The 24,320-nt window shown below is 37.3% G+C and overlaps 1 protein-coding gene across 1 annotated transcript in view; it reads right to left on the bottom strand.

Annotated features, from left to right (window-relative positions):
* Window positions 1-209: 209 nt before the first annotated feature.
* UBR2 (ubiquitin protein ligase E3 component n-recognin 2) overlaps window positions 210-24,320 on the bottom strand; it is a 52,146-nt gene continuing 28,035 nt past the window's right edge. Inside the window, exons 19-46 of the mRNA XM_010010210.1 lie at window positions 24,075-24,138; window positions 23,691-23,815; window positions 22,547-22,599; window positions 22,186-22,288; window positions 21,824-21,872; window positions 21,098-21,252; window positions 19,122-19,224; window positions 18,268-18,377; window positions 17,966-18,046; window positions 16,921-17,102; window positions 16,029-16,228; window positions 14,641-14,734; window positions 13,036-13,197; window positions 12,587-12,684; window positions 12,291-12,363; window positions 11,443-11,591; window positions 11,292-11,347; window positions 10,762-10,858; window positions 8,761-8,828; window positions 8,012-8,147; window positions 7,330-7,420; window positions 6,674-6,804; window positions 4,914-5,022; window positions 4,605-4,661; window positions 2,912-2,989; window positions 2,436-2,606; window positions 1,662-1,763; window positions 210-905 (exon numbers count right to left, since the gene is read on the bottom strand). Of these exons, the coding sequence (XP_010008512.1) occupies window positions 764-905; window positions 1,662-1,763; window positions 2,436-2,606; window positions 2,912-2,989; window positions 4,605-4,661; window positions 4,914-5,022; window positions 6,674-6,804; window positions 7,330-7,420; window positions 8,012-8,147; window positions 8,761-8,828; window positions 10,762-10,858; window positions 11,292-11,347; window positions 11,443-11,591; window positions 12,291-12,363; window positions 12,587-12,684; window positions 13,036-13,197; window positions 14,641-14,734; window positions 16,029-16,228; window positions 16,921-17,102; window positions 17,966-18,046; window positions 18,268-18,377; window positions 19,122-19,224; window positions 21,098-21,252; window positions 21,824-21,872; window positions 22,186-22,288; window positions 22,547-22,599; window positions 23,691-23,815; window positions 24,075-24,138 (3,039 nt within the window). The 3' untranslated portion in view covers window positions 210-763. The remainder of the gene's footprint in view (window positions 906-1,661; window positions 1,764-2,435; window positions 2,607-2,911; window positions 2,990-4,604; window positions 4,662-4,913; window positions 5,023-6,673; window positions 6,805-7,329; window positions 7,421-8,011; window positions 8,148-8,760; window positions 8,829-10,761; window positions 10,859-11,291; window positions 11,348-11,442; window positions 11,592-12,290; window positions 12,364-12,586; window positions 12,685-13,035; window positions 13,198-14,640; window positions 14,735-16,028; window positions 16,229-16,920; window positions 17,103-17,965; window positions 18,047-18,267; window positions 18,378-19,121; window positions 19,225-21,097; window positions 21,253-21,823; window positions 21,873-22,185; window positions 22,289-22,546; window positions 22,600-23,690; window positions 23,816-24,074; window positions 24,139-24,320) is intronic.

The raw sequence follows: 24,320 nt of genomic DNA, 5'->3' as shown, positions 1-24,320 counted from the left end.
ATAACCAATCACATAATCGCAGGTGAAAGGGCTTCCCAGCTAAATTCAAATTACAAACTACATCATTCTAAGGAGTGCAATGCTCTGGAAAAAGCTTTAAATTAAATTATTTTACTTGTAAAGCTAGTGTTAGAGGGTTTAGTTCAAAACAAACCTGGAAGCAAGAAAGCTGCAAGAGTCCAAATGGCAAAATCATTTTAGGTAGACTGAGTGAAAGAGTGAATTATCCACTGATGCAGACAGAAACATCCATTTGCTACATTAGTTGCTTCCTTACTTCATTCCATTGCATGTACACACAGCTTAAGTATTAAAATGCAGAGTAATAAATAAAATGGCTCAGATTACTAGCAAGGGGCAAAACACAATCCAGAATTGTGCTCTATCTGGTTTCTGTTTCAGCAGTCTTTTTCTCTTGCAGTTTATAAGAAAAATCATAGTCAGACTTCCAAAAAGAGTCATTCTTTTTTTTTTTTATCAGAAACTCAAGTTTGTTTGCCCAGGTTTATAACCCAAGACATTTCTGTGAAGGAAGCACAGTGCAAATTATATGACTAATAAAACTTGCTTACATAGAAAGTTTACTTGATTACTGTTAACTGGTATCTTTATGAAATACATTGTAAAACAAAGATTAAATAACAGGACTGGGTTCGTGGGGGGGGTTTCCCCCCACCTCAGACATTTTTTCCTAATCCCTCCTTTGAAAAGCTTACTGAGTTACAAAAATCTTAATAAAGTTCCAGTCTTCAGCAGATAACCATTATAAATGCTGCCAGTCAATGCCGACTAGTGTCTGATTTGCTTCTTGTGCATGTCCAATTTCCTCTGTGATACTGTGCTGCTGCCAGAGTTTTTGAATCTTTTTAAATCGTTCTTTGCACAGATGTAAGGGATTCCCACGTCTGAAAAGGAGAGAATAATCATAAGGAATGATGAAACACTGCAGCTAAGCACAAACACTCACGTGTGACATATTAAATATTAGATAACCCTTTCAAATACTAAAAATATTTAGTTAACCCTTTAACACTATTCTCTTGTCAGAAGAAACCAACAGATACTTGGATTAGGAAACTAGAGTGCTATTGTGTCTGGTCGCCCACCCTCAGTGCTCAGTGGTCCCTTCCAGCCTTTGGGATCCTCATGTACAGCCCACACAAGTCCGAACGGAGGTTTTCAGCAATCTTTCCATGCTGAACCAGTCCAGATTCTATGATTTCCACACCAGTTTCAGAAGTAGCAAGCATTAACAGTATCAAACCCCCAACTACTACTCTCAGAGGAAGCAGAGACAGGAGTTAAGACAAAGAACTCCTACATTAAACAAACTAATCTCATCCTATTTTCACGTGGTATTAAATCAACATAAGGTTATGCAAAGAAATGCACTATATGCAAATAAAATTTTCAGCCTTAGTTTCTAGGCAACTTCTACACCTCAGGACAACTGTTTATAACCTGGGAATGATCTTCCATAGTTTTAACTTAAAACCACGTATTAGCATTAAAATGTTTGAAGATACTCGATGCAGCAGCAATGTCAAAATATAACATTACCTATGTAATTAAATTTAAAAGGTAACATAGAAAGTGTATGTTACAAACCAGATAGTTTTGGAATTCCTGTCTTTAAAACATGTATTCTTTAAAACACTTACCTGAGGCCCTGGTCTGTCTCTCCATAGTCATCAAGATAAGGAGGAGGATAAAAGCAGCCCTTTGTTTTTCCAGCTAAAAATAGCACCTGACATTCTCGTACCCTAGAGAAACACAGAGCAGATTTTGGGTATTGAGTTTTAGGTGAACAGTTTCTCATATTCTACAGACACTCCTTTTCCAATTCTACCTTCATTCTGTACAATCTGCATGTACAGATTTTTAAAGGTCCTTTTTTAAAAATAAACTAAAGATCTCATTCTCTTCCTGTTCTAACTCCTCAGTAGCAGTTACAAACAAGGTAGATTCACGTCATTATTTGCACTCTATGTAAAACACTTGACACAATGGAATAAAATAATTTCACTTCTCACTAATCTTTGCCAAAGTGAAACCAGACATTTTCTAACCTTTCACTTTATGAAGATGACAACTCAAATGAATTTTCCTGTTTTCGACAGCAGCAACAAGAAAATTAAGGTATTTACCTTCAGCATTTTGTAATACTTGAGTGGAAATAAATGCACAGAGAAAAAAAATCCATTTTAAAATGAAATTCGTATTTTCTATGATACTTTATCTTCAAAGAAACAACCTCTAAACCTTGTATCAAAGCATAAGGAAGATAAACACACTCTAGCTTTTAGGCAACCGTATTATAAGCAAACCACTGCCTTTACAAACCACTCCTGCAATCACATTTATAGAACTATTCATTTCATGTCTACACATGCCATCTAACCTAGCAATTTAAGTAGAGGTGTTCAGTTCCTTACCTAAGGAATATGCCCACTCCAGACCCACAAGTGTATGTATGTGCAGTACAGGCTCCAACATCTTCTCCTTCTAATTCAGTTTGACAGCAGTAACTCTGAGAACATAGCATGGTCCCACACACAAGGCACAATGTTGGGGCTCTGCTTTTATCACCACCTGATTTCGGACACCTTTTGTTAAGCAAAAAATAAAAGAAAATAAGAAAAATACTTTGTACGTATTAAGTCTAGATGGTAAAAAGATAAGATTCAAAACTACTTTTGAACACTTATGCTGTTAATTGTCAAACGAATCCTTGCAGTTTCTACTTCACTGAAATAACACAACAGTTTTGCTGGAAGCCACGACAATCAGTATGTGCCATTAACTTTTTGAGTCTATAAACAACTTTGAGGCTTTCAGGTTAGAGGGTTCCCAGTTCATCAAAAGGAGCAGAAGACTTTAGGGCTCCTCACTATAACTGCATACAACTTACGAGAAATTGGATGCTTGGTTAATGAGGCAGCTGTAGTCATCCGGAAGGTCTATTAATTTGTTGGATTCTCTTGCATAGCTAGAATAAAGCAATCAAATTAACTACTCATACTTCAATGAATAAGACACAGTGATATCAAACTCATTCATGTTTTCCTGACTCATCTAAACAGCATCTGGGAATAATTACATTTTTTAAGTTTTCCTCTTCTCTGCCATTCACAGACTAAAAGAGTTGCACATGATGAAGGAACACACATCATCTCTCCACTAGACCACCTCCAGTTTCTTAGTCATATTTTTAATGGATTTATATGACAGGCAGAAAGTCAGAAAAATACCTATGTCATATGTATGCTTTTAGGTAAACTCATGAGGAGGTCAGCACAGGTTTAACTGAATATTTGTTCTGCTCCCTTATCAGTTTGCTTTTTATTTCCCAGGGGGACATGGTCTAGTGTGAGGTGTCCCTGCCCATGGCACGGGGTTGGAACTGGGTTGATCTGAAGGTCCTTTCCAACCCAAACCATTCTATGATTCTATTTTCCTTTTGTCACTAATATTGAATGGAAAATAGCTTGACTCTCAAATTCAGAGAACTTGTATCCTGAAGAGCATAAAATATTCATGCACTGAGAATTATCTACTTAATGCCAGATATTTATATATCTTTAGAAGTAACAGTTAAAAGTTAAGTTTTTGGCAGATGCTATACACTAAATTTTAATAATCTTCAATTCTAGGAATAATACTAATTAGACTGTGAACTGTAAACAGAGGTTTGTAACAATGCACAACAATATGCTGAGAGGAAAACAAAATCACTGTCAAGTTAGACCATCTTGGGAAGAGTAGTTAAGAGTCAGCAAAAGGAGCACATGGCAAGAAATGGCAACAATCACATAATAGGAAATCAGTTCTGCTCTTCTTACTGTATAAGAAATTATGTTAACAGCCTAGTATTTAACAGATGAAATGATTAATCCTTATTTTTGTCACTTTGCCTTACTGTATGTACAACACTGAAAGATTGACTTTATGTATTTAGCACAGGACATTAAAATACAGGGATATGTTTTGTTGATGACAGCACTGTCAACCTCCATTTGTAATTATCTGGATAATTGATAACCACTATTTTTACCCAACTTCCACAAAGAAAAACACCCCAAATGCTTTTCTACACCCACTAAGCATCAAATGCTTTCTGAATTCAAAAGAACTGCTTAGCAAGTAGAAATGCATGAAAAGCAGATTTTCTTTTTAGCAACTGATGCAGTGTTTCACTGAAGAATTTGGATTCTTTCATAAGAGAGTTTAAAAAGCTCTTCAGTGCTTGGTATTTTTAAACAAAGGTTGTAGATGTCTTTTAGCAACAGCATATCTTTTGAATTAGAAGGTACAAATCTACCATAGGAAACATGAAAAGAAATATTACAGCCTCTGATTACTGCAGATCAGTCTAAATAAAACTGTATTATTTAACTTCGCCTTTAAAATATGCTAATTAAGCCATATTTCACTTTTCTTACAGGATTGCCCAAATCTCTTTGCTTATCCCCTCATATCTTTGTCATTCAGTAAACCAGAACTGATACTAGGTTATTATAAACACCCTTTAAAAGAAATATTTGGAGAGAACTGCAACATAACAGTTTCTCCTCTGTCTCTGGTTAAAATTTGTCCATGTTTACCTGATAGCTTGTCTCTTGCCTTCCAGATATCTTCTTACTTCACTGTTACTGCACCAACTACAAGAAAGAAAAAAATTGGCTTTTAACTTCAATAGATGATACTTTCCAAAACCAAATAAGCAAGAAATCCATAGTACATCTATGCAATAATCTCTACAATCAGAACAATTGCTTTCAAAACACCTCTTTCACAAATGCTTTTCAAATTCTACACTTCACTTCTAGACATGCAGTCCTGGGAGAACACTTCCATTACTCTTGTGCAGGATCCTTTGTATTACTTAAGCTAAGCATATAAACATGACTTACCTTTCTATTAGTGTGTTCAGAATCTCACTATTTTCTTGAAAAAGGCAGGTGAGGTTGTTTGGCAAGGAAAGATAGCTACATAAGTGTTCAAACTGGTTTGTTCCATTGACTGAAATAAAAAGTATAATTCTCATAATTACATTTCCTTAAATGGTATTATCTATAATAAATGAAATATAGCTCTCAATAACGGGACAGCTATCTTTTTTTGGTTTCTTAATCAGCTGTATTCCTCCCCCAGAAATGTGGTATAAAGTATGAAAGTGCTAGTAAAGGCACCAGACAGGCAACTACCTGTAACACAAACAACCTTCCTTAAACTTCCCACCTCTAAGCCTGTTTTTCATGTCAGATACAAACCACAACAGAGATTTCAGTGGCCTTTACAACTTAGTATGTCTTTGTTTTAATGTCAGGCACTAAATAGCCACTTTGTGCTCCCTGGAGACCGTGACACAAACAGAGACAGGTAGCATAGCACAGCCCCAGAAATACAGACATTGTCAATGCCTGCAATGCCAAGCTCTACTAAAATATGTAGGACACAACCATCAGACTGCCATAGTAGTCTATTGGCTTGACTCCATGGGCCTCAGCTCTCCCAGCTTTCAGGACAAAGAGTACCAGTACCTCTTCCATGGCACAGTCACTTCTGCTCCTGAATAATGAACTGAACTACAGTAAAAGTTGTGCTTACTTCCCCTCTCATGCCCAAGTAACTGCCATTTTGCAACCCACAGTAAAACATCAGAGAAAAGCAATACAGGCCAGTTGTGGGATCAGTGGGTCCTGGGGCAGGGAATGGGAAATGAAAGCAAAATACCCACTGCCATGGCCCTCCAAACACCTGGGACTTGAGGATTGTAAAAGAGGCAAAGCAAAGCTTTCCTCTCCTCTTCTCCTATAACCAACTCACTAAAGGCCTTTGGACCTGTTGTCTGGAAATACATATGCACTCTGGACCTCATCTTTAGAGTACTCGTAACATAAAGGACTCAAGTGGTCACTACTGGTCCAGTCTATGAACTTGAGAAACCTTGCTACAGAAAATCAAAGTTCAGGAATTTAATTTTCTTTTAGCCCAAATGCTGAAGTATTGCAACTGTTAAATGAAAAGAAAAATTAAAATTAAAAAAATCTACATTTTAAACTGAACTTGTCGAGGAGCTACATGTCAAAGAAACATCCTACAACAAGTACCAAGTCAAAAAGATACTCCTGACAAGAGCTGTCTCATGTTAGCTCAGCACCAAGCATCAGACTTTGTTTTTAGCATGGGAGTCCTGAAGCAGTGTGAACCCACTTATTATTAGCATCTTCAGATTTATACTCTATCCCTACATACACCATATGTGGAGGATAGTAAAGTATGTTACTAACATCGATTATTTGGGGTGTAATGTAATATAGTGTATTTATAGAGAGACATCAATTGTTGGTGGATGTTGATTCAAATGAAACCAATGCAAGCAGAAGCATGTCTCATTTGAAAGGAGTGATGAATAGATTTGAAATAACTGAAATGCCTCTTCCTAACAAAAAAGCATCACTTTCTGTTTTACATAATTTAGAATGGCATTTGCCTCTATATTAAAAAGACATTTTTAAATGGAAGCAGTATTTTCTTTACTTTTTCATTAAGCAGACATGATTCTGCACTGGTAACAAGGCCACATTCATTCAATCAACATCTTAGAAAAGAGAGTATAAATGTAATTTATTTGTATTGAAAACCTGATTTACCACAAAGCAGATATTACCTTGAATTTCTGAGGGTGCTGGGACTCCATTTAAGTAATGGAAAAACAAAGCAGAACATCTCAGGAAAGGCATGATTCCGGCTTTTAGACTCCTCCACAGGTGCCAGCCTGAGGAAATTTCTTTCAAGGCACTTAAGAGAACACAATAAAAAAATCATGTCACTTTGACAGCTGTATTTTGTAAGTCTTCAGCCATATTTCATATTAAATTACTGATGTTCAACTGAAGTAAGCATTATACAAAGCGTTTATTTCACAGCTGACTCCAAGACAAAGAATAAAATAGAGATGCATTAAAACAAAACCAACTGGCACAGTAAATTAAGGAAAATTGTGCACAGACATTTCAGATCCCAACAAGTTTTCTGTACTCAGACACTGCCAATTCCAGATACTACACATCTGCAAGCTGACTAAAAAAACTGTTCCAGAGCGTAATGCTCATGAGCAGGTTATCTTCATGAACACAGGAATTTATAGAAATAGTTACTTCAAAAGTGAATCTAGAAATAGTGGGTAAGAAACCAGGTGCACAAATTCCCAAGTTAAGCATCTCATTTTTGATAGCATTAGTATACAGAATTTAGTCAGTAGTTAATGTTGAGTTTAGGAGGGAGAAAGTACTATAAAATGTTATTGAAACATTCCACTTTTACCTTCCTGTACACTGGCAAAGAAATTTATACAGTGTAAGCACAGCTACTTCCTCTTCACTGTTAGTGTTTTCTTGATCCATGCCGTTCTCTTCTGAAGAAGAAAGTAAGGAGCAGATTATTTCACATGTAAATGTTTCTACACCAAGAACGTATTTTTTTCAAGTTTTAAGAAAAAGGCCAAAACTAAGTGAAACATTCTACTGGGCTACAATATGATGTAGTGGTAAAATGATTTCTGCTGTACATCTTCTGTGGTAAGTTTATGCAACTGTCACCTCCAGAGAGGTGCTGGTTTACATGTTCAATTGGTTGGGATTCTTAATACACCTGCTTGGAGTTCTTGCTTTTGGCAGACCATGCCTCATCCAGTTCCTCCTACCAGAAGATACATGGATTACTTTGCTAACTGCAACTTATCCATCACACAATGCCTAAGCCAAGTCTTTGCAATAAACACTTCCAGGCACCGCTGCATTACTTGGGAAGCTAGGATTCATGATTAGCTATGCTCCAAAACACTTGCAGTGTTTAGCAAAAAAGACAGAAGACTGAACTTTCCTGAATAGAATTTATCAGTATTTTGTGACTATAAACTGCATGGAGTTACCAATAGCACCCTAGTGTTTTCCACATAGAGATCTGAGGAATCATTTCAATGAAAGTTGAAAGAACATGGCATTACCTGTTGATGAGGTAAGTAAAATTTGTATTATGTGTGCCATAGTGACAAGATGAAACAGGTGAAGATCTCCAGTGCCAAGACTAACCCCTGAAAATTCCTGACAGTGTATGGCAGGGGAAGAGAGGACCAAGCTTACCTGCAAAAGAAAAAAAGAAAACCGGAATATTCCTTTTCTTTTTGAATCTACCTATTTTCTCTGCTTGTGCTGCAACTACCCTGGGAAAGAGAGCACCAAGCTTACCTGCAAAAGAAAACAAGAAAGCTGGAATATTCCTTTTCTTTTTGAATCTACCTATTTTCTCTGCTTGTGCTGCAACTACCCTTCAAAGGCAGCATACCTCATAAGGCTAATTTTGAAGTTAAATACCCAGCCACAATTTAAGGGAACAATAACTCTCAGGGGGTTCTGGGGGTGGTGTTGAGTTTTGGTTGATTGGTTTTGGTTTGCTTTTGTTATTGCTGCTGTTTTGTTCGGTTTTAGTGGTTTGGTGGGAGCGTTGGGTTTGGGTTTTCCTTTTGCTTTAACATTCAGAGAGTACACATTCTGCCTCGTTTTCCCCCTTTTCATTTATAGATAAGAATACTTGAAATGAAAGAGTCTTTAAATTGTATTAAGTAGTGAAAAAATACTAAACCCCTGAACATTTTGGAAGGTCCCTAAACCAGAGTAAAGAGAAAGTTTCCAATTAAGTTTTCACATAGTGCCTACTGGATCAAAGCATTCTTACCATACCTTATGGAATACTCACCAGTAAGTGAAACATGTCAATATCAAGTATACAAGGAAGACTTCCATTTTTTTCATTAGGCACCAGTGCTGAGTATTTTAGAGAGAAAAATAAACTTATTAATTTAACATTTAGACATGAAAAGGTTTTAGTGTACTTCAGTTATAAACCAAGAGCCATCTCTTTGGTTTATATGCTTTGAAGTACTTAAAATACAAATGGTCCCGTTTGGGCCAGAAAGTCATGAATTCAAGAGTTTTTCAACATTACTGGAAAAGACTTTTGCCTACTTAACTACAATGTATTGAAATGAAACAAACCCAAAGTAACTATAACAAAATAAATGTTGCCAGTCGCTACTCCCATAGTGACTCTCTTTCATTGCTTTGATTTCCAGTAGGAGATAAAATGAGATAATATCTCAAGCTCTGACCCAGAGAGCTTGTGAATAAACAAGGCTCATGCCTTGTGTAACTCGTCTGTCTGACAGACTCAAAAATACATTGCTAAAGTGTCTCTTAAATTCATTATTTTACCCCTAATTAAGAAAGAGCTAGGCATTGGTCTCTCCATCTCTCTCATATTCACATTGGCAGTAACCGCAAAGTATTAACCAAGGCACTCCAGCTGACAAAAGAAATTCACACACTTCATAAATCCCAAGTCCATCTAAAAGCAAACCTAAATTGTCTTGAAAATGTGACAACATATTTAAAGTACTCATCAAGGCACACTTGCAAGTAAAATCTGATTTACAATACAAGAGCAAAAGTGCAGCTATGAGAATAGCTTTACGATATAGATGTAAAACTACTTTAAAGAACAAGTTTAGAACAAGTTTAAAAATATTACTACAGCAAAAAAGTCTCATCACAAAGACTTAAGAATGCTTCAGTTGTAGACTGTTGTCTCGCTGGCCAAAAAATTAATTATCTTGAAGCTGCTCCTATTAGCAAACATACCACCACCACTCTGATCTCAAATGCTTTTACTTTTGTCAGCAGATAGCCACAGAACTCAAACCAGGAGTGTGAAAAATGCTTCTATCAAAAATGTGACCAGGGCAAGGGACTTCCAAAGCCAAACTTGTCTTCCCTAAGTTATCTTTATGTATAGTTCACAGAATATTGACTGATTGAAGGCTAATATTTTTCCTTACTTCTAGCCTTGAAAAATATACTAGCAAACACCTTTCCTTCATACAAATAAAAGCATTACAATAACTTTTGCTACCTGGAAGGAAGAGGAGCTTTAAAGAAACATTGATTCCAGATTTCCAGAAAACCAAGACCATGCAGAACACAATATACAGCATTCCAGTCAAACAGCAACATTTTCTCTTCTGTTTCACATGGAAACTGTCTCGATCATTACTGCTACAAACTGATGTCAATTAAGTTCTTCCCCATAAAGCTGCTGAAGAAGGTGGTATCAATCCTACTAGTAATTTCAGTGTATGAATGCATTTTCAATGTTTCCCTGCTCTAGTGGCCTTTCAGAATAGTCCTCTCATGGGTAATTACTGCATTAGTCTGACCTTCAGACTTTTCACCTACAAATGCTTCAAGCTTGGAACATTCTGGCTGTTCTCATTAGAATCCTCAATATATGACATTACTTAGTAAGCTTTGTCTTACCACAGATCTTATTTTTCAAAGACAGATAAGTTTGCAGATGTATTACAGACCTCTGCAAATACCCTATTTCCTTTCAATACTATACTAATCTCCATTTCCTCCTCTTTACAGTTCCAGCGGTCACTCTTCTTTCCTGAAGGACCCTGCTTCCTTCTCCTTTGCTTTGGGTACCTTTCTAAAATCAGCAATATAAATGATGGGAAGAATCAACAGAACTCCTTCACACCAAAATATCCACGTTTCTCTTGAAATGTGAAAATATCAGCTGTTGGTTTATGACTTAAAACCAATGCACAAAACAATCTTCTTGTAATCAAGACTAACAACATTCCATAAGCATTTTCTGTATCTCTTTGTAAAAAACAGCATAAGGTGGTGAACTTACATGCTAAGAGAGTACAAAAGTGACCCTGTACTGCTGAAAGAGATGAAACTGTCCAGTGAGCGGCTGCAAATCTTGTTAATGACTTAAGGCAGTCATCCTTTAAAAACAAAAAGAAAGAGACACTGCCACGGTTAATGAAATTCCTCAATATTAAAAGGGTGTTTGACTTAACACCATTTGAGCAGGCCCCTCAAACCATTCCCATCAGCCACAGTTTAGTGTTGAAGTACATGACATGTATTTATGTTTATGCAAATACACAAGTTCCCTTCAGTATTCTTATTTTGACTATTACCGTAAGAAACCCTTACTAAACTACGAATTTATGGCAAAATAACCCAGAATATAATGGCTTTGCTAGATTTATTGTTAAATAGATGAATAATCAGATACTGATTGATTAAACAGTGGGATCCAACAAATAAAATTATCAGATAAGCGGAATTTAAAACTTAGATATTCTGCATTAAAGAAGCATAATTCCCTCTTTTTTCCACTGATTCAGAGAGGAATTGATACTTGATCCTTACCTGTCGACAAGGTAAGTGTCCAAATAATGGTTTATCTTCATCAGCTAAAATTCGTTCTGGAAAAAACGAAAACCACGATGTATTTCAGGAGTGTGAATTTAACTAAATTCTGAAATTCAGATAAAAAGGAGCAAAATGAATACACTAATACCTATAGTCTGTATTGTGTAAGCACAGCTTCCCCAACACATTATAGGTACACGTGGATCTTCTTCATTTGGATGAACCTTCAAACCTACTTTGTATGTTGCTGTACCAAAAGTTGTCAACATCTCTTTTATGCTCTCAGAATAAGGATTCCTGAAACGAAGAAGACAGCATTACTAATTCATTATTTTCTCCATTGGCAGCATAGAACTTTTAATAATGAGCATTTACCCCATAGCTGAACACCTGGATTTTTAAAGTTTAAGTGAGAACTCCAGTACTTTTGTTTGGATCTAGTATTCTGTAACCTCTTTCCTGTGACAGATGCACTCCCCAATTATTTTTTGATTGGAACTGATCTCATTTTTTAGTATTAAGAATATCCAGTCTTCAAAGATAATACAGTTCAGGCTAAATTAAAAGAATGGGGTGTGACTGATCCTCAAGCCAAGGAAGGGCAGGCTCAAACACAAACACCCCATAATAGCTGAAATTACGTATTAACGTACTCTCCACTTCATAGTCTTCCCTCAGGTTTTACTTGTAGTGCTGAGCTCTGAAAGGACTCTTTCGTCCAGTTACAAGTAATATGGAAACAAAGCTTAATCCTGATGTCTACATTTATGCATCTCTGCACATCCACTTACCACATTCACCTCTGAAATTCTACTGCATTATTTACTATTTGTGGGTTGGACTTCATCATAATTTTGGGATAAACTTTTCCAATTAAAGCAAAATCCATGTATTTTCCTTAATTATTGAGACTTTATAGCACAGGAGTTGCATTCTATTTTCACATTACTCTTTCATGATTCATTTTTCATGACTTATTAAGATGCAAATACATACTTCGGTTTGAAATCTGGTCTAAATCCTTCAGGTAATTGCAGCTGATCCATTTTTTCTGAATGACCAGAATTGCCTGCACAAACAAGAAGTATTAAAACACAGATTATTCACCTATACGTACTTACTGCAGTATAAAAAGGTGCAGGAGGATATATTCCTAAACTGAAATTCCAAGCTGTTCTCACCACTTTCACAACCATCTCTCACCTCCACTGTGGTAGAACCAAAATATTTGGCCTTTTCCATTAATACTGTAACATTTTCACAATCAGATACACACATTTCTTCAGACTTACTTGCACAGCCTTCATCTCGAAGTAAATGCAGCGCTTTTATTTGCTGGGATATTGTTTTGATCCACTGAGTTAGGTTTGGTTGGCCTGAAAAGTTTAACCTGTCCAAGAATACATAGAAACAGAATACATACATTAGTTATAAGCAAACCATATGCTGAATTAGTATTTCATAGCCATCTCATGTTCTTGTGTTTCTAAACAATCTCTTTCTCTGCTGTGTTACTTCTCTATGTTCAGTTCTTCTCCTGCAGGTCTTACACTTTACTCTCCCTTCATACTCTAAATTCCATACTATACAATAATCAAGTAAAGTCCATAAGGCAAAATAAGCAGGCAGGCAATCCATTTGAGATTACCAAAACAGGAGATAATAAACATCTTGAAAGGGTGTTTCGGGGTGTGGGATTTTGGTTTTATATTTTTTGAGGACATCTATAAAGCCAACAGACCTGTTAAATAAAACCCTTGGTGGAGGAAGCAGAGGAATAACGGTGTTGCTTAAGCATTCACAAAGTGGGCAAAGGAATTCACCATTTTCTACATCGTAACTTGTGTGTACTCGTAATCTTTGTTGTCTTCGTTGCTCTTTTGCTTGGACAGCATCAAAATACCTTTAGAAAACAGCAAGATATTAGTGGCAAATTATAAAAACATTAACATATAGATTAATAAATTCCCATGAAGACCCTCTTTTGCCTTTCCCAGATATACAGAAAAGAACTATTGGAAGGCGAAAGTTCTACCCTGTGACTGAGAAAGTATTACTAACTGCAGACTATCCTCAGGTTTTGGCAGCCAAAATTCCCCAAAGTGCTGAAGTTCACTGGGCTGTTAGGTCTCAGCTATAGCAATTTCCATTTAGGATAATAAAGGTAAGGGGGAAGAGGCAGAGAGAAACTTGAAAGTTCTTCAGTTTCACATAAACGTTTAAGGGAGATGCCATGAGCGTTATCCCTGTGCATATTCCATTACAGTCCACAACAGAGCAGTAAGTAGAAAAACTGGTGTCTGATCTCCAAATCTATATGAAAAGAAACTGGATTCACTGCTTTGTTAAACCTAACTGCTATTCCGCTGAGATGGTTTAGAGCATGCCTGACAATGACCCAAAAATGGTCTGAATACAGGTACCTAAGGACATTTCCAGGAGGTAATGGCAACCACACAGGACTGTACATGAGCCACACAAGAAGATGCAAACCACATCTTCAGTGAGGAGTGATACCAAAGACCACAAACCTGCCATGGTTATGGCCACAGAATCTCTGGAGCTCCTAACAACCTTCACACACATGGCAGAATCTGAAACCAGGCACTGAAGAGCCATGCCAAGGACCAAAGCAAAGGCCTAATCGAAGTCAAGAACCATGAGCGGTTTGCATTTGTCACATGGCAGTAGCACCACATAGCACTAGGCATGTTTACCCCCCTCCAAAAATCAAAGAATAAAAATAACTGAAAAAAGGTTTATAAAAAAAAGACTAAGAAGAAAGGATAAAATTGAGTTTATGTTGAAGATGAGCTGGGTAGCAGATGTTTCTATTTCAAATTAAACATGAAGAAGGAATTAAGAACACAAGGAATGTATTGTCATTTAAAACTTCCGTAGAGAGCACAAGGAGCAGCAGGAACATGTTTATTACTGAACTGCAAAAAACCTCCAAAAATCTGAGCTTCAGTGTCTACGTGCACCACAGGAGATTATGCATAGGGATAAACAATCAAAGAGAATGAAAGCTGCCATGTGTGGGGTTGGAACTAGATGATCTTAAGGTCCATTCCGATCCAAACCATTCTACGATTTGGATTTTTCTTTACCAAGATGACAGATAGGAAATGAAAATTTTTTTGAACAAGTTCACAGTATGTATTATTATTACAATGATTCTATTATAATGATTACTACTTGGTTCTCCCCTAAAGAGAGCTGGTTTAATTGCAATATGAAATTCTTTTAAGTTTACTACATGCCAGTAATTTTGCCATTAAACTTACTGCCATTAGGAAAACTAAATAATGCTATTTAGACTAAAAACTTAAATACAGCTTTTTACCTTTGCCAACAATGAGCATGCATAATATGTCCACAGCTACCCGTGTGTGTTCCACATGACAGATCTGGATGCATGAATAATGGGTCATACTTTTCTGTATTTAAAATAAAACAAAACAACTTTGAAATAAACAGTTATCGAAAGATTAAACTGCAGATAAATGTTACACATTTATGTTGTTATTAAACTTTATCACAAAAGTGTAACTCATTTGATGAAGCATAAAAAGCCCCCTATTACTAATCCACAACAGATAAACCATTTAGATCATTTATGAGCATCACATCATTTTGTTTTGAGTGCATGTGCTGTACTCAAGCTCTCTGAGGTACTGGGCTGTGGTAAAAGTTCCCAAGATCTACCTGCAGTTTTGGTGGTTCAGTACCATTAAACGATGAGTCCAAGAATACTAATCTTCAGTGTGAGAGGACAAAATAACTGAGTGTAGAAATTTTCTGTGTTTGGACCAGGGTAGTGACTGTCCCCCTGAAATGGGCACTGGTGAGGCTGCACCTTCAGTTCTGGGCTCCTCACTACCAGAGAGACATTGAGGTGCTGGAGCGGGGCCAGAGAAGGGCACCGGAGCTGGTGCAGGGCCTGGAGCACAAGTGTGATGGGGAAGGGCTGAGGGACCTGTGGGGGGGTTTAGTGTGGAGAAGAGAAGGCTCAGGGGGGACCTGATCGCTCTCTACAACTGCCTGACAGAAGGATGGAGTGAGGTGGGGTCGGTCTCTGCTCCCAAGGAACAAGGGACGGGACAAGAGGAAACGGCCTCAAGCTGCCCCAGGGCAGGTTTAGATGGAGCTGAGGAGCAATTCCTTCCCCAGAGGGTGCTCAGGCATTGGAACGGGCTGCCCAGGGCAGGGCTGGAGTCACCATCCCTGCAAAGGTGTTTTCCAACCTAGTTGATTCTATGATTCAACATACAGACAAACCTTTGTAACAATGTTCACTGATCATTGTGATCTGTTTCACCAAGTTAACTAAATCCAAGCATTTTTTATTATCACTAATAGACATTTCAGATCACATAACTGAGAGGAAGGAAACTTCTATCTTGTGCTTTTGCAGCACTACATCAACACCTCCTCTCCCCATAACGTTAAGGGTGGAAGAACAACACTTCTGCTTTTAAAGAGGTTTTAACAGTAAACCATTTATTTCCAATTATTTGTGGCAGAACATTTAGATAATGCTTTGAAGTGATTTAGAATAAGCATTTCTACCTCACAAAAGATGTGGGAGTTCTACCACTTATCACAATGAAGTCATTCACAATTACACAGTTAACACAAGAAGGTGATGCCACTGTCTAAAAACACAGCATGTGGTTGTTACAGTGACTCTGACATTCCTTAATATTAAAGACAACTCTAAACACTACTTACCAGGGTCTGGAGTAATTTTGCTTCTATTTTTAGACAACACAGTTGATCGCTGAATAAATGCTGCCAAGACCATAGCCCTGCTGTCCACTTTAACTTCTTGCTCCTCCTGACACAATATACACATAACAACCTGTCTCTGTTCAGCTACTCTAGTTTGCTCTGGTCCCAAGGCTGTGAGTTTTGCATCTGAAATTACAGGGCTGGAATATCCAAAGAATATCAGTGAGCAAATGATTTGAGAACACTGCAAATCAGAGCATGATTTAAATGTGATTAATGAGCTTTTGAGCTTCACGATAAATGCTTTCTGACAAAAAAGACTTTTGGCATTTATACAGTTCCTGTGTCCCCAGAAATAGAACATATTTTCCAGAAAAAATCATACCCTCCTAATAGTATTACATAGTTTAACACAGAAACTATCTGCAGCCCTCCATCACCACCATCCTGTAAGTGCCTGACACAGATTCTGAAAATACTCTCCACTTCCCCACAAAACCATCAGCATGCTTCCATTTGTATTTTCAGCTAGGAGCAGAATTTCTTCCAGATCATCACCAAACATATAATCAGCTATTTTCCATTTAATATGTTTAATCACAAAGTCTTTTCAGTGTTATTAACAATTTACTCAATGACTTTATACAAAAAAAATTAATTGCCTTTTTATGATGAGCACTATGAGGATAGGATGAGGAAGGCATCAATATTTATCCCACCATCTTGACAGAAAGTGGGAGGAAATCATTCCATTTACTGCTGCTTTTTTGGTCTCAGAAACTCATGAATGGTTTTCCATCAAGACTAATAAAAGCACTTTTTAAAGCAGTAACAATAGGACAAGCTGATATCAAAGTTAAAGGAAAAACCAATTTAAATGAGACTCCTTTACCTGTTTTCATGTACCCCAGAGGTTGAGGTATCAAGCTCCTCCAAAGTCTGCTGAAAGAGTTCTTTGTTTTCATTAATGAAGTGCCGCTGCATCTCGGACATCTGGGCCATGATCTTCTCCCTGCGCAATCTGGCAATCTCAGCTTTCCTCTTCCTTTCAGCTTTGTCTTTATCACGTGAGCTCTGAAATGGTATTGTTCACCCAGTTACTTTTTAAGCCTTGTTGCAACAGACAACTCTAGCTACTGCAATGTGGAACTTGTACTAGAATCTCACAAAAAAAGACAAAAGTCTACCAGAAAGCTATTTTGTGCCCGCTTTGGTGAAGATCCAGAAGGGTACCTCTCCCTCTCAACCTTTAAGTGTGTTTTTTATTTCTCTTCCCTTTTTAAACATTCATAACAGGCTGCCCAGGGGGAATGTGGAGTCTCCCTCTCTGGAGACATCCCAAACCCGCCTGGGCACGTGCTCTGGGAGGCCCTGCCTTGGGAGGGGTTGGACTGGATGGTCTCCAGAGGGTCCTTCCAACACTAACAGTTCCGTGACAAGATAAAAAGGTAAGCAAGCATCACATCTTGTCTCTAGCGCTGCTATCCCTCCATACTAGCTGTATTCCTAAATCCACTACAGTGCTCCAAGGTCTTTGTGTAGCATCTAGAACATCATGTAGAGCTAAACAAACTGGCAGAGCTTATCTGGAATAAGCACGGCAAAAATACACAGATACCATTTAACTTTCCAAGGAGTCTGAAATTACAGGAAGATCAGATTCATTCAATGCTGTGATGAGTACTACAAACAGTTCTAGGGAGTGAACTTGCAAAAGATTTGAAGACTACAATCCATAAAGAGAAGGAAATAGTCCAGAGACTCTTCCAATAGGTCTTTCAAACAAATGAGTGTGATCTATAAAGCCATAAGACAGAATTTCAGGAATAACTGGTATCTCCCCTCTCTGATTTAGAGCTGCAATTAGAAACACAGTCCTCTGCTAGTCACGACCCAGACCTGTCCTGGATCAGCTAACTGTTACAGCTTGCTTTTACCTCCTCCATTATATTTCCTTCTGTCTCAGCCACAGGACTTGTAGAAGAGCTTTCTCTTAGTTTCTTTATAGTATTAAAAGTCTGTAAGAAAAAAAAAACAACATGTATTTGCTTGTGACACATGATTATAACTGTCTAAACTATAATGCTGCCAGATAACGTGCAGTGTTGGGATTCCAGAAGAGGAAGAAAGTAGGTACACAACAAACCAATACAGGAAATAAGGAAATCTTCACAACATGATTAGGAAAGTGTCAAAACTTCTTTCCATGATTTTCAGCAGTTACATAAAATAGATTTACCTTCAATATCCATCTGATCATGTCCTTATGCACTTCCAGATGAGGTGCATTTTGCAGTGTTTCTAGCATAGCTAGTATACTAGGGGAATTATTTGGAAGATCTCCTGGTCCTGAGAAAAATGACAATGACAATTGATTATACTGTTACCTGAAAACTAATCATTAACTAACATGAAAAACAACAAAACCCAAACCCCAACCCTTGGGTATGCTCAGCAGCTGAAGAGTTTCTTCAACAAATCGGCACAATGTGTAACTTTCATTCCCCCCTCTGCAAACATTTTCATTAATACCCTCTAAATCCTGAAATGTTAGAGGAAATAGCCTTAAAAGCCTTGCTCACTGGCTGTATTCTCTTACAAGACATGCACTCTGTGTGCTCCCTGGCTGTTTTCATCTTGGGAGCTGCCATGTAGAACTGCCAATATTTTATTTCCCATCGATTTTAAATGGAGGAGTCTTAGCAGCTTTCATGTCTTAGCAAAACCAGAGGCAGTAGTCAGAAGACACAAAGGAGAGTCAAGATTAAAAGATCAATGAAGAACACGACTACAGTTCTTGCCATTTTAGCATGTGATCCTGTACAGCAATCTTTCTTGAGATGCTACTTACAGATATTAAGACTCAGATTTAGTGGGAATTATTCAATTTTTGGATTTCTGCTCTAGGAAAGACCTTATTATTGTTACTGTCATAGAATCTATACATAGGTAAAACACATGTATAGTCAACTTGATAAAATTTTGATGGATAAACAAATATACTCTTCCAGTAAATACAGTTTCAGAGGCATAAACATGAGATAGTGGCATTTTCAGTTATTGTAAATTTGCTATACATTTGAAAAGGCATACTTGATATTTTCTGAGTGAAGGTAAACGTTACAACATTCTCCTCACTGAGGTTCTCTAGATGTTGTTTTTCTTCTTGTAGTGCCATTCCAAGCAAATGCAAAACCTAGGTAAAAATTACAAGTTTTAGTTCTTTTCTTAAAGAATCCATATAACCTCTTCATATACTTCGTGTAATTCATTAAGAGACAAGGAAGTCACACACAAAATTATATAGCAAGAATATAGTTATTTCCATCTACTGAAGTTATTTCCATATACAACATTCCAAAGCTATGTTACACAGGAGTAACAGTGTGTGCTTACAAATTCTTGACACTTTGTCACATAAAACCCCTCCACATTACCAGTCGCTGTCCTGTCTAGCGAGTAAGAAGTCAAGCTTCTCCCTAGCAATTGCATGTTACAAACACAAGTCTCTGGACAGCAGCATGATGCACTTTAAATCCTTTTTACACACAAAATTTAGTAGACAAGTTAAAATAATTAAACTAAATTTATTCTAACACTCTAGAAACACATTTTAAAATAATGTTCACTTTTAGGTCTGTAATCTCCTTTGGCACTAAAATAGTCTGAATGGCACTTTAAAGCTGAAATACTTAAATCTTGGGGGTGAACTCTATCATGCTGAATCAACCACTTTTGCAACCCCATACAAATTGGCAGGAAATTCTAGACAAAAAGCATTACTAAATGTCTGGAATCAACACTGAAACCTGGAATGAAAGAGTCTAGGTAACCACAGAAAAAGTGGTAAAACCTGATCTGAGTCTGGAAACTTTCACTATTTCTTTTAAGAAGGAACAGTCAATTTTTCCTCTGTTTATCACATCTATCTAACAAGGTCTAATCAGATACAGGTCACCTCTTTCACATGTCTCATGTTAATCTTTGCATGATGCCTTCCAAGACAAGAGTGGTTGACTTGGGAATGATACAGTCCAAATGCACAGCACCAGTGAGTACAAAAAGCCGTAAGTTTCTGAGCAAGGAATAGGTCCCTAATGAATAGCACATTCTGGAGAACACCACAGAGGTACTCAAAATAGCTGAGCACGTTCTAGTTCAGTTTCCAAGTATGAAAGTAAAACATTAGTTTATCCACAGAGTTATTCCAAAGCCTGGCATTCTCACATTACCCAAATGTAACTATATTCTTCAATTTTTGTTTATAATACTGATATATTTCTCCATTCTCAACTTTTGTGTAATACAGAATTGCTTATGGAAATTTAAACTTAGCTCTAAAAGGGAATATACAGTCAATGAGACAATGTCAAAAAATCAATACTCGGTTTCGAAGCTGGGGGCTCACTGCAAAATGTTATTGATAAATTCCATCAATAGTTTTTACAAGTTTGGGTTGGACACTAAACTAACAACCCCCACCAATATGAACAGCCCTTTGATGGCAGCTTACCTCTTATCTCTACACACATAGAAAATGACCATCATGGACAACAAAATCTACAGTAACCCTCCAGGCTTCTAAAGACAAATAATGAGGACAAAGAGCTCATCTGAGTTTCCCAGAGCTGACAAATTTTCAACTTAGGAAATTCTTTTCTGTAGTTCTATGATTTTTTTTCCTAAAGTGATATAGCCTAAACTGAAAAGAAGCAAAGGAACATCAAGAAGAAAAGTCACTCTGTTTTACTCAAGATGCATAACCTCAGATAAACTGGTTCTCTACCACGACAAACAAGATTCCAGCTGATTCAAGCAGAATTCTCCCCTCTCCTGTGCATCCCATTAGAAATTCACCCATCTTCCATTTACTTTTAAAACTCCATTGCATTGCAGGCAGAGGGGCTTCACTACTCTTGTGTATCAGAAGACACAACTTCTTTTCTCATTCAGAGTATTCTGGGCATGTTAGATACCAAGTAAACAACCCAAACCTATAAACCCATGCTAAATGCTAAAATACACATTCCATCCTTTATCATAGCATGATTTTAAGTAAGGAAACGTACCCTTTGCAGCATGGACTCTGACCAGGCATAGCCATTGTGTTCTACTGCCCACTGCAGTATAGTTCCCATAATACACAGCATGACATCAGACTGCAGAATATTCACCAGACTTGCAAAAAGTGGGCAGAAAGGAGGAAGAGCTGGTGGTGGAAGTGCTGAAAGGGAAATTTGTGTGACATTTCAGCATCTCTCAAGTCTGCAACACACATATAACATGGCTGACTTTAGAGAGCTTAAGAACTTAAGCCACGACAGTGTACAGTCGGTTATAGAATCACAGAATGGTTTGGGCTGGAAAGGACCTTAAGATTATTCAGTTCCAAGCCCCTGCCACGAGCAGGGACAAGTTCCACTAGAGCAGGTTGCTCCAAGCCCCTGTGTCCAACCTGGCCTTGAACACTGCCAGGGATGGGGCAGCCACAGCTTCTCTGGGCACCCTGTGCCAGCGCCTCAGCACCCTCACAGTGTTGCTAAACAGTATTACAGGTAACAGGCTGCAGCATTCAACATGGCTTGCATGTAAAAGAAAAGCCAAAGGAATAAGCCCTTCATAAGACTGGTTTCATGATGGATCAGATTTCTGTCTATAACCAGGGAGATGTAACAGAAATTGCTACATTTTCAACCAATTTCTGGCTAACTCAAGAACAGGATGCTAGTCTAAGCCGTCAGGGCAACACACAGTTTATTAGGTGCTTCCATCTTCTCTCAAAGAGAACTAAATACCTGTATCTTCTCTGTTCTGTCTTCTTAACTTTCGTTGTGCTTCCTCAGCCTGAAATAGAATGACACTAGTATTACTCAAAAACCTATACATACCTAAAACTAATAAAAAGGCATTCATACATTGTTACTAGTTTTACCCCTTTTCACCAGCCTTAAAGTCTGAGCTAAAATAGCATTTTTCATAAAGGTAAGTGAAAAACACAGCAGGCAAGTCTTGTTAACATTCTCAAATAAGTTAACTTTTAAAAGCTAACTTTTAAGCAGCTGATAATACTTCTTTCACCTAAAATTTCTTCAAGCTGTGGAAAAAAGCAAACCACGAGAAGACAAAACAACCCCCAGACAGTTAAATTATTAGTTACCTTTGATTGCTCTGCCCTTGAAAAGTGATAGAAATACAGGTTGAAGTTCCTGGCACATTCTGGTTTTAATTCATACAGCCCTCTGCCTGTTAATCCAGGCTTCCTACAAAAACCAAAACAACCCAAACAATATGTTCATTGATTGTTAGCATCTGAGCATAAAGGTTAAGTAAAACAGCTAAAAAACCCACTGATCAACAGGCATTCTAGAAATCGAATAATTAACAGGATTAAGCAAGATGCACGAGTAAAGCCATGAGAAAACACCATGACACAACCCCCTTTCTTCTGTTCTCTCATTTTTCACTGATTTAGATATTCCACTTTTAAAGTTGAAATACTAGAATTAAGAGAAACATACTTGAAACATGCCACTTCTTCAATCACATTTTCCATTCCTGTCTCTCTGTTCTCCTACATTGAGTGAAAAGACAAGACAGCGTGTTACTGTAGTGCTTGGATTAAGCACATTCAAAACCACACAACACTAGATAAGCATGCACAGAGAATGTAGTAGGAAGACATTTTACAGGCACTGAAGAGAACACTAAAGCATGTAGGGTGAAAAAACATTCAGGAATACCATCTCTGCAAAAAGTATTTTTAAAATATCATGTATTAAGTGCTTATTTTTTCTGGTTTATTCCTGTCATAATAAACTTGAATGTCACAGTAACAGAAGAAAAACCTCTCAATTAGCTTATTCAGCATATTTTAGGAACATACAGTCAGTATTTCTGGTTTCTAGCCCTTTAAAATGAAATGAATCTAGGAAAGCTAAAAAGACACAATAAAGTAAAATGGTAAAAAAACCCACAAAAGGCAGCAGGAGAAATCAGCTCCAATATGTAATGCTATTTCATACACAAATTAACTTTTAGTATTTCCACCCTCTTCCTGCAATATATATTCACAGCAATTAACAGGCCAGGGAAAAAGTATTTAAGACTGACAATACAATTTAGAACTCAAGCTTAAATCCTAGGTTGCTTTCATTCAACCTTAAACTGTTTTTGAAAAACCATAATGCTCTCCTACAAAACCACTCATACCAGAATTCAGATAAATGCTTCTGTCCATGAAATTAAGCATTTCTGTTACCCAAGTCATTATGCTCTGTCTGAATTCATGGATTTTCAAATTATTGTTAGGCTTTAAAATATAACATATGTTTTTGTGTAGCTCCGACAACCCACTTCCATACATCTATTCATGGCTTACAAGTAGACTGCAGACACTGCCAGCCAGATGGCCTGATAAGAGACAGTATTAAAAAGAGAAAAGAGCTGAAGCAGCTCTGAGGTTCCTGCCTATTTCATACGCTGTTTCTTCTCCTATAGCTCTTTCCTACCTTCTCCATGACAACTGTTAATCTGTACTCACGTTAACTTTGCTCTTAGCATAATCATGCTGCTCCCATTCCAGTGGCGTAAGATTGTGTAAGAAAAATTTTCAGCAATCAGTCTTATAAGGTTGAAGTTCCTCTCCCCCCGCAAGTTACTTACATCTTCAGGTAATGCCTTCACCAATTCACTGTGAGCCATTGGCCTAATGCTCAGTTGATGGATAATCTCTCGTTTGATTTCATCTGTTGCATTTACCTGTCCTATTCCAGGACTGAATCTTTCACCTGTAAATGTAATATATACATATATATACATAAAAACTGGAAAATAAGTCTCTTCTATGAAATCTTGTATTCACTCCCACTGTTCAAAAATCCATTATGTCAATCTAAGGAGGTTTCAAGGCTTTTTGCCTAAGAAAGAAATCAGAACTACAGGAAGTTCAAAATAGAACTGAACTCGAAATGACAATGAAGAATGCTCATTCCAGACCATTAAAGAAACCAAACTAAAAACAAATAATGAAAGGTATTCTGAGCTTACCAACAATCATTATAATGAGGTACAGCATCTCTTCTATAAGGGTGTTATTTTGTTGAACAACATCCTGGATTAAAAGAAAAGAAACAAAAGAATTTACATTTTTCAAGCAAGGGCAAAAGAATTCTTCCATATGCTGAAAATATTTTTTCAGTGCTTCAAAACATTGCCTGTTTTCCCTTAGCACTCATAAATTAAGCTATGCTGAAATGTATCACAACTGACTTCAACAATGCAAAATAGTTTCTG

Source organism: Nestor notabilis, unplaced genomic scaffold (genome assembly GCF_000696875.1).
Source record: "Nestor notabilis isolate BGI_N333 unplaced genomic scaffold, ASM69687v1 scaffold362, whole genome shotgun sequence".
In the NCBI taxonomy this organism is placed as follows: Eukaryota; Metazoa; Chordata; class Aves; order Psittaciformes; family Psittacidae; genus Nestor; species Nestor notabilis.
Note: the sequence above shows the minus strand (reverse complement) of the source record. Positions and strands in the feature narration are given on the sequence as shown.